Raw genomic sequence first — 10,369 nt, forward strand, 5'->3', positions numbered from 1 at the left:
AGAAGGACGAGGACGAGAAGCCGCTAGCGTCTAGTGGGCAGAGGCCAGGGTGGCTGATAAACATCCAGCAATGCTCAGGTCAGCTCCCACAACAAAGCATTAACAGTGCTGAGGTCGAGGCACCCTGATCTAGAAACACCACGTGGGAGAGGAGTTTAGACGGAGAACAGAGTCGTTAAAGGAGGAGATGGGTAAAAGAACCCACCAGATCCCAGCGCAATAGAACCAGGGAGCACCCTGTGAGGCCTGACGGGGGTGATTTTAAGCCAAGCAATAGGCCAAGCTATTGGCTGGAGTGGACGGTAAGCTTACGAAATCCGTCACTCACGAGAGCTGCCGCGGCTGGTGGAAGCAAGCGGGCTCCAGAAGAAGTTGAGATAGATGCATATGCATGGCCAAAGCAGAAAAGAAGCCCGAGCTGCCTGGCGGTTCATCCCCAGCCCAGGGCCCACAAGAAGGATGGTACAAAAGCAGTGACCCCCCGGCACAGCCCACGATGACTCATTTCAGAGGCTGCCAAGGGCTACAGGACTGACACAGGCAGCCTCCCCCTGCCTCTTGCTATGTTTTCTGGAAGGAAAAAAAGAGGGAGGGAGAGAGAGGGGGGGGGGGGAACATTCTGCTTTGCAACCAATACAAGAGAGGGGCTCTTTGCCTGATGTGAACAAAAGTCTCCACCAGACGGTCAGTGCCATGGAAACCAAGCTGTGCTGTAGGAATGCAGGCAGCTGACAGGGCTTCTCGAAAGGATGGCTGGGGGGGCAGGCTGAGCCTTCACCCACCCAGACTGACCCAGCCTGACACAGAGCCAGGGCTCACAGACTCTGGGGAAAAGTGGTACGATTTACTTTTTTTCAACTAGGGATGGGAGGGAGAGCTTGTCCCCTCCAAAAAAAGAAAAGGTGGAGAGCCAGCCCTTCTTCCATTCGGTCAGACACCTTCCAAGATGTTCCGTCCAGCAAATGGAAACCACACACGGGTGCACACGCGCACACGCCGGGGAAAGCCTCTGCACTCTGGTCCGGCAGGGCAGGTCCCGCTCGGTTCCCACTGCTGGTTTATCTTCACCAACCAAGAAGAGGCAGTGTGGCACAGTGGCCAGGGCAGGCTCTGCAACCCCACAGCCTGGGTCTGAATCCTGGCTCTGCTACTAAGGGTGTAAAATGTTGCACCTGTCATTTAAGCACTGGTTCCTACTACCCCATCCGCAAAATGAAGCCAAAAGGCCCCCTTTGCCCCACCGCAGTGTGTCTTGGAGAAGTAAATAAACATTAAAAAATTTAAGAAAAAGAGAGAGAAGTATAGGACCTCTTTCCTAGTGAGGCACAGAATTCTCTCAAAAGCCTAAGAAGGTAAAACTCTGGCAAACCCCCGTCCACAGCCCTAACCCAAACAAGACTAGGGTTCAGGTGTCTCCCTGCTGGCCTCTGCATAGCAGCATCATGGGCCTTAGGACCCCACGAGAGCTACAGTCTGGTCCTACTACCAGTTGGGACCACGTGGTTCCCAGACCCAGGGGAAGTCTGCGGACTGAGCGAGAAGAACATCCATGCCCCTCCCCCACACCGGACATGCACAACAGCACCCGTCAGGTGAGCCACATGCCCTCTGAGATGCTGCTGGGCAACTGGACAGAGGGTACTTCTTCCCGCCGGGCTCACTCAGGCCCCTGCCCGCAGAGAAGGGCTGGAGGAGAGGACCATGCTTGGGACACGCAGGCCCCATGCTGCGTGTAGACAGCACGGAGCACTGATTAGCATTCGGTCAGCAAAGCCCCCATCTCAGCAGCTGCCACCCAAAGAGACAGGGGGAAAGAACTAGAAAACTCTTCCCCAGCTCATTGCAGATTTAGAAAGAGAATAAGGAAAGATCTGCAACCTGTCCTTGCTGCCCATGACCCCGGGCTGGCGGGAGGGGGAGGGGTGGCTGGGGATTTGAATGAGCTGCAGTCTGAACACGGCTGGCCTGGTTCTGCAGCATCAGGCCTCTCACTGGGGGCCAGGAGGAGTCGCTCGGACCGTGGAACCCAGAGCGGCTCACAGCCCAACAGGGCTGTGCCAGCAACGGGTTAACGAGCAGTCGTGTGCGGCCACACTATCACTGTCCACCGGGATGATTAGGCCCCACAGTCTTGGTAAACAAAAATGAGGCTCTCAAGCTGTGCTAAATCAAGGAATTGGATCTAAAGGAGAGTGTGTGTATACGTGTGTGTGTGTGTACCTTAGACTGAAGCCCCGGGATGATTTGAGGTGAGCCAATAAAATTTTACAAATATCCATATATATTTAAATCTACCCCACTTGCTTGCTGCTAAAACCTGAAATTCTCCCTTTACTAAATTATTTCTTAGCTAAGGACTCCCTTCTTCCCAAGTCCTGTTTTAAAATAAAAACACTGCCAGGAAAGAAATTGACCAAATCTCTCCTTCGAGGTGAGCAGCTGGGCCTTGGTACCTCGGAGGTGAGAGGGAAGCTGGGAGTAAAGACAAATAAAAGAATTCTGGAAGGAAGATAAAGGTTTAGGACAACAAATCTGCCATTAACTTCAGCCTAGAGGTAGCTCTGTTTACAGATTTGAGGAAGCATAAAAATGGGAAGGAAAATCTTTCACACTTTTTAAATCATTAAATGATTTAATCCAAACACACATCAAAAGCTCAGCAAAAGGGAAACACAATTTTTTGTTGACAACCTGGGTGCCAATATCAGAAAGCCCTCTTTTTTTTTTTTTTTAATTTTTTTAACGTTTATTTATTTTTGAAAGAGAGAGACAGAAAACGAGCAGGGGAGGGGCAGAGAGAGAGGGAGACACAGAATCCAAAGCAGGGTCCAGGCCCTGAGCTGTCGGCACAGAGCCCATCGTGGGGCTTGAAACCACAAACCATGAAATCGCGACCTGAGCCGAAGTCAGATGCTTCACCGACTGAGCCACCCAGGCACCCCAAGCCCTCTTTTTTTTTTTTATGTTTATTTATTTATTTTGAGAGAGAGAGAGAGAGAGAGAGACCGTGAGTGGGAGAGGGACAGAGAGGAAGAGAATCTCAAGCAGCACATTCCAAACAGATAATTATCACTAATAAATGTGCCAGCTAAACATTGGAAAGAGGCTCTTGGTGGATGAAACAGAAATAAGGCAGAATTCAAACTCGACTCCACCACCCGTTCATTTCCCTTGAGGTCCTAAGCATCACTGGTGGAGAAAAGAGTGAGCCTCAAAGGCTGATAGGTCAGGACCCACTGCGGTTCTGTACTTTTCAGTTATTAGCTGTTTGCCTCTCGGTGTTTCCTTGCCTGTCAGACCAGGCCAGCGGTTTTCAAAGTGGGTTCCCTGGTGCTCTGGGATCCTGAGATTTCTCTGGGGATGGGGAAGGCCCAAGAGCAAAGCTAACACTACCCACCATATATCCAGCTTCGACCAGAACATCCCTTCTGTCTGTTTCATTTATCAGGGTCCCACACAAGCTCAACTTGAAAGAGGGATTCTGCGACTGAAAAGAACTTTTGAAAGCTCTGGATTCCATATCCCCAGGGTCCCTTCCAAAGCTAACCCTGTATGGCTCCCTCATGCTGCCTCTTTGGGAACACTCCAGTTCAGAAAAGCCAGCTTGGCCAAGGAGCCGGGGGAGCTCGGGGGTCAGCCGTCAGCGCAGGAAGCAGACCCTACCTGTGATTCTGCCCACCGTGCCTTTCACGAAGTTGCCAGCATACCCTGCCACGTGGGCTCCAAGGCTGTAGCCGATCAAGTGAACATTCCCAAGAGAAAAATCATCCTTCTCCTGCAGAAAACCACAAAAGTGTGTGAGCGCAGCCAGTGGTCCCGAGCCCACCGGGTCACCAACCATTCAATGGCGATGAGGAAGAGCCACGGGAACCAGGGACAGAGACTTCCCAGGGCATGGCCCTCATTGCCGGCAATGAGACAAGGAAGGGATGTAGCCAGGTGAGGGGAAGGCAAAAGGACTTTGTGCCAATTTAAATGCCAAGTGCTGGGGGCAGGGTGGAGGTTATGACTAGAAACCACATACCTGACCCTTTGGCTACGTTCCCATTCTCTCTGGCACTGCAGGAGGTGGGGGTGGCCATGTGGAAATCAAAGCCACCAGACTCACTGGAGACTAAGTGCCAGCCACAGCCTGCAGCAGCCTACTCTTTCCTCGCTTCTTAGGCCCCAGGAGCTGCTGATCTGCTCACCACAAGCCCACCCAGGACCCCAGAGCTGAAGCACCATACCCTGAGAGGGCACTTCCTGGCAGGGGTGCCGAGGTGGGACTTTGGTCCCACAGCTCAGACACCAAGCTCTACAAAACGACCTAGGCAGAAAAATGAGGTAATGCTAGAGTACCCCTGACCAGATGCTGCCAGAATTCATCAGATTCCAGGGGCAAAAGGAAAGTCAGGCTGGAATTGCCCAGATAATGGGGTCACTTTGCCAGCGCACCCTTGCCCCCAGGAAAGTCTGTGATCTCAGGCAAATCATTAACCTATAGAGAGTAAATCTAAGACCTCAAGACATATTTTCCACACTTAATATTTTAAGTGTGGCATTAGGCTGCATTTGTGGGAACCAACCCTCTCCTCACCCCTGAGGACAGCCACCCTTCAGAGGCAAGAACAGACTCCAGGAAGTTTTTCATTCCCAACCTGAGGGCATCAGCAAGTAACAACCCATAAGGCAGATATTCTTCCGGCGAATAAAAGAACAGAAAAGAATCCAGAGGTATATCAATAACTAAAAAGCTTTCCCAAAGCGCCAGCCTTCAAGTATTTCAAGTAATACTTAATTCAGTAAAAATTTGCATCCCAGAGATATTCTCAGACGCCTGAAGTTCACTGGAACACAGTCTGAACTGTGTTTTCTCAAGAAGGTTCAGGTTCAAGATCCTGCTCTTAAAAGCCCTTACCTGCAGCCAATCGAGCATCCTTGCAACACTGTGTCCCACCACCCTCGTGTTATTGACCGCGTCTGTGTAGAGCTGATGGGCCAGGGGAAGCCAGTCAACCACCACAACATTGGCTTCTTTCTCTCTCATCTGCAGGGCGGACACAAGCTTGTATAGCCAATTTTCAAACATGCCACTCATCTGCAAAGAAAAAAGGACTTTTTTAAAAATTCTTCTTGTCGGTTTCAGGAATCCTGATGAATATGGAATTCAGTTCCATGACCCTCTCCCCAGCCAATTCCAGAACGTTCGCAATGGCTGCTCAGGCACCAGACATTTGTACCTGAGCAGGGCCCGCCACAGACAGGACTGCTGCATGAGTGTTTGTCTTCCATTGCTCTTTATATCTTTTTTTTTTTTTCCCATCAGAATTTTCATAGCTGGTGTCTTAGGCTGCTACCCACTGTCCAACAGGACCATTACGAGATAAACATTGGTGGCGATACTGGCCTGAGGTTAACCTGAGTCCCTGTCACAGACAAGCAAGAGGCCTCAAAGGCAGGTAGAAAGGGTAACCCTGGAGAATTAGCTTTTCTCTTGGAGACGCAAGGAGACGCGGTCTCCTAGGCAGATGCACAGTTAACAAATGACCCCTTCCTACAACCGATCTCTGCCATCCCTCTTGACCCCAGAGTAGGGAAGATCTGTCCCTGGAATCCCAAATTAGAACTCAGAACACATTTTCCCACAGAAACAAAGTTATAAATAGTGACTAGGTCCAGTTGTAAACCTATCCACATGTACATTATTAGATAAATAGGTTTTCTGTGCGTGGCCTGGGAACCCAAACGCCATTTACAATCCTGCTTCTATGGGAAAAAGCTCTTCCAAGTTCCAGATTACAAAAGAACTTTCTGGAATGCAACCCATTTGGAAGTTGCAGGCAGTTTGTATTTGCATTTTGACAGGGGGGCTTAAAAAGGTTCAATTGCATGATTCTAATTGTAGGCTGTGGGATCAGGATGGATAGACAAGCCCCTGACCACCTCTTCAGTCACATTAGGTAGATAGGCACCCCCACCCACAAGGCCTGACCCCAGCAGTTGGTGATAGACCTAAAGACCCAGAAAGCATGTAACGGATATGAATTTCTCATCATTAAAAGAAGGAATGTCCCCCCCTCAATTAGCCCAGGCAGAAACCTGCTCACTTAATAGTGTCATTTTCCTACAGACCATCATTATAGGAATGAATAAACCCCTCGCTGGTCAAAAGCTTCTAAAGCTGAGCGTTAAAGCCCTTTTTTGTTGAAGTTTGTCATGGGCCTTTCAATGTGAATTGCTCAGCTAGGGCGCATAAAGAGCCCCAGTGCCTTTAAACGGAGCCATCTCTATGCAAACAGGAGGGCACCATGCCAACGGCGGCCAGCGATCTGGGCCAGCTGGCTCTTCATAGACTCTCGGAGCCAGTCAAGTTGCTGCAGTTCAGCTCAGCTCTTAGGGAGGGAAGGCCCCCGCGAGGCAGTGGTTGACCAATGTAATTAAGTGTAATTAGAGGGCCCCTTAAGAGCCAGTGGAACTGGGCCGCTGCCTTCAGGAGAGCCACTTTCTGAAAGCCCGCTGCGTGCCAGCATTAAATACCACCCTGCTGGCGTCCATATAGCCCCCTCAGCGAAGTGCCCATTACATTCTTCACAGCTGTCTGAAACACAAGCAGCCCACAAGAAAAGAGAGAGAGCGAGAGACAGTAGAATCTGGAAGCACCAGCCTTCTTTTTAATTGACCAAAACAAAGGCAACCAAATCTGTGTCAAGCTGCCGAGCTCCCTCCACTGGGCTCACCGTCCATCCGTGAATGATGAAAAAGGTTTTGGCTGTCATGTTGAAGCCACAGTCTTCCAAGGGCTGGTTGTGGCCGAGGGAGAGGTAGCATCCTTCGTGTTCTGAGTCCCCAGAGGTGCGGAGGTTAAATCTCACAAGAGGTTTGGCAACAATCTGTACATTCCTGGGCGTACGGAGCTCATCTGGGGGAAAGAAACAGAGCGTGGGTGCATCTAGTAGGCTCGGGTAGTTAGAGATCTGGAGTCTAGTTCTAGTTCAATCTTGAGCACATTACCTAATCCTCTGGGTTTCAGCTTTTATACCTGCTGAATGTTTTCTCCTCATTTCCCGGAAGAGTTGCAAAGATATTATAAAGGGACATCTCAGAATTTAAGAATATTAGCCATCGGTACTAATTACTGTGACTCTGAAATAAACAGGTTCTCTTACCTTTCTTTCCTCTTCCCTACCAAAATGAGTTCTCCTTCCTACGCTCAAGTGGCTACTTTTAGAGAGTATGCGTCCTCGATTCTTTTGCTGAAATGCTGGGGACCAGCCAAGTTTCAAAATTCAGCACTTTTCAGATTTTAGAAAGGCATCATGGCACATAAGCCACACAGTACATGACATCCCCAGTAGGGTCTGGGGGCATTCCCCAGTAATCAAACACACTAAAATTTCTGCAGGGAAATACGAAACTACTCACGCTCAAGGGCAGAAATCAAGTCTATCGATAGCCTCGTGTCAGTTCTGATCAGTTTTTGCTGCCACATGAGTTCAGGGCCGGTGAGGCCAAGTCTCGCTGCCAAACAAATTACCAAACAAATTTTCCAATTTTGAGAGATTCTGGATTTTGGAATTAGAGGTAAGAAGCCATCCGCTATCATACAATGGGCTTCCTCTAGCGTTGCCAGCTAGATTCCAGCACTTACTTCAAACACCTCCTGCATCAGGGCTCTTGCAGTGCTAAACATGGGCCAGACGTTCTTTTAGTTTGTTAAGTAAGTGACTGAGCCATGAGGAAATTCATAAAAGCAGCAAAATCGTAACTTTCAGTGCATACAGTGCCCTTATGCCCTTTTAACACGAAGCACTGTCATCACCACATTATTATGGACAGTCATAAAGGAACCCCATCCAGCATTCTTTCAGCCATCCAGGAAACTACCTCTTGATAACAGGCTGGGAAATTAGAAAAATCAAACTCTCCTGTCACCCAGAAATCAAGGGAAAAAATACCAAATGACCAAACCAGGAGCTTCATTTATCCCAGAGTGGGTGGGCAAATGGCATCATGGAAAGAGACAGCAAAACAGTAGAGAAGGTGGTGGTGAAGAGGGCAGTGGGGAGGAAAAGAATACACCAGATGTACAAAGGGTAAGGTTCCAGAAAATGTAACTAAATATACATGAGCAGACCTCGGGTTAACTGCCATTGAAGTAATGAACAAAAGCCCCAACCAGCAGAAATTTGAACCATGGACAAAAATAGTGTCCCTCCCCAGTTATCACCCAGATAGCTACTCACAGAGACCAGATGGGGAATTCTAGGAGAAAAGGAGAGAAGTCTGCTGGCTTCCTGGGACAGATTTGTGGATAAACCCACATACTGACATAAAAGTTCCACCTTAGCATCCGGCCTTTTCTGACCCCAGAGTTCTCCGGCTTCATTCTTACCGCTTCCAGCCTGGGGCACTTCAACCTCTGGGACTTTGTGATTATTCTTACCCATGTGCTCTCATGGCTCATTCTCTCACCTTCTTCGGTTCCTTGCTCCGTGGTCAACTTCTCAGTGAGGGAAACCAGACCACAGATTTAAACTGTGCCACCTTCTCCCCCAGCACCCTGTTCCTTCCTCCTCTGCTTCACTTTTCTCCCACCGAGTATCATTACATATCTTAATTAGTTCTGCCATCTGTCTTCCCACCACTGAAATGCAAGCTCCGTGAGGCAGGGGTCTTCATCTGTCTTGTTCCACATCACATCCCCTGATCCTAGAACAGTGCCTGGCACTGAGCAGGCATACTTTCTCGACGGAGAGAATGGCCCACAAATATTCGGAATCACAGAACACGTGACACGGAAGGAGTGTTACCGATTTACAGGACAGGAGCTAGAGACCTGACCTACCCCAGGTCTCAGTTCCAGTTAGCATTGGAACATGTTAAGTAAAGCAAGGCTTTCCCATTCATTCAAATTACCCCTCCCACAAGTACATAAACTGACATGGACCAGCATCGTTGGCCCAACCTCAGCAGACTAGAAGAAGGTGAAATAATGGGGTGGAGTTTGGGAGATCTCCCTTCTCCGCTGCTTAGCTAATAGATTTGGCACCCGGATGGGTGATCCTACCCTCACTCCACCAGGGCAAGGCTTCCTCTGATGAAAGGAATTTGGAAGAAAAGCTAGCAGCTACAAGGAGGAAGGTGAAGAGAGGTAGGAAGAGGAAGAGCGGGGATGGGAAAGGGTGTTGGGGAGGAGGAGGCTGGCAACCTGGGGGAATCGGCCCAGCAGCTTCTGGGCACAAGTTACTCACCGAACACTCTCCGCAAGCGCTAATCACACCAGAGCCAGCTACTACCCCTGCCGCCCAACTTTGCCAACACCTACACCCAGACTAGAAGGAAGGGCACCAAGCCACTTAGCTCTAACAACCTTCTCGCCTCGCAAAGGACACGGTTAAAGAGCAGCCGGCAGCCGACTCGGCTGGCTGGACAGCACCGATCCAGGGAATCTTATCAAGGAAGGGGGTGGGGCGAGAGGGCGAGCGCGGGCCAGCGCACACACTCGCCTGCGGCTTCTCGGATGCTTTGCTGGGGATGTGCACGCCCGGAGCTCCAAGAAACAAGTGAACTGCAAGGCTGATTGAGAAAGAGCGAATGGGCAGTGGGAAAGGAAAGCGGATTTCGCAGGCACCGGGAGGGGCTGGAAAAGCGTCGGCGAGACAGAGAGGGGGCATGGCCCGGAGAAGCTGGGGTGGGGGGCGGGTAATAAGGGTAAGTGCACGTTACCTTGCAGCCGTCCCTCCGGACCGGGGGGTGTGGGGCTTCCCGCCGCAAAGCAACAATGGACGCTCCAGAGGCAGAGCAGAGGAACGGAGTTTCGCATCCTTCCCCGCCACACCCCCTCTCCCGAAACAGGACTGAAAAGAAGAAGAGGAAGAAGACCTCTCGGGGTTTCCAGCAGTCCGCGCTGGTAAGACCCGGAGTGGGCAGCCCTCTCTCGCCCAGGGAGAGAGTGGTGGCCTTAGCCAGCTGAAGGTGAAGGTGGAGGGGAAAACTTGGCTAAAGTGAGCCGTGAGGAGGGGACGGGGAGTATGAAGGGGCTTGAACTAGAGGTGCCTTCACCCGGGCCGCCCGCCCGCCGGGGAAGCCAGGACTCGCCGCTGTCACTCCTGGAGCTCCCGGCGAGGTAGTTTTTAAAGTATGGGAGTCATCTGACCCATCGCCAGATGGTGATTTGCATAATTTATTCCCGTCCCCGGACTCTGATTGGTTACACCTTCGCTGACGCCGGAACCTAGGCTCCCCAAAGTTTGAATGAAAGCGCCGCACACACCCACCGCGTGGACGCGCGCCTCGCGCCCAGCCCCGCCCGCCCTGCTGGCAGCCGAGCCCCCACCACCCCACTTCCTGCTAGTGTCCCCTCTCAGACCCCAGATTCTCCTCGCCC

The 10,369-nt window shown here is 50.8% G+C and overlaps 1 protein-coding gene across 1 annotated transcript in view; it reads right to left on the minus strand.

The window, feature by feature from the left end:
- Positions 1-10,086, minus strand: part of LIPG (lipase G, endothelial type) — a 25,254-nt gene extending 15,168 nt beyond the window's left edge. Inside the window, exons 1-4 of the mRNA XM_049620083.1 lie at positions 9,709-10,086; positions 6,720-6,901; positions 4,901-5,080; positions 3,664-3,775 (exon numbers count right to left, since the gene is read on the minus strand). Coding sequence (XP_049476040.1) covers positions 3,664-3,775; positions 4,901-5,080; positions 6,720-6,901; positions 9,709-9,805 — 571 coding nt within the window. The 5' untranslated portion in view covers positions 9,806-10,086. The remainder of the gene's footprint in view (positions 1-3,663; positions 3,776-4,900; positions 5,081-6,719; positions 6,902-9,708) is intronic.
- Between the last annotated feature and the right edge of the window lie 283 nt (positions 10,087-10,369).

This window comes from Panthera uncia (genome assembly GCF_023721935.1).
Source record: "Panthera uncia isolate 11264 chromosome D3 unlocalized genomic scaffold, Puncia_PCG_1.0 HiC_scaffold_8, whole genome shotgun sequence".
NCBI classification, from domain to species: Eukaryota; Metazoa; Chordata; class Mammalia; order Carnivora; family Felidae; genus Panthera; species Panthera uncia.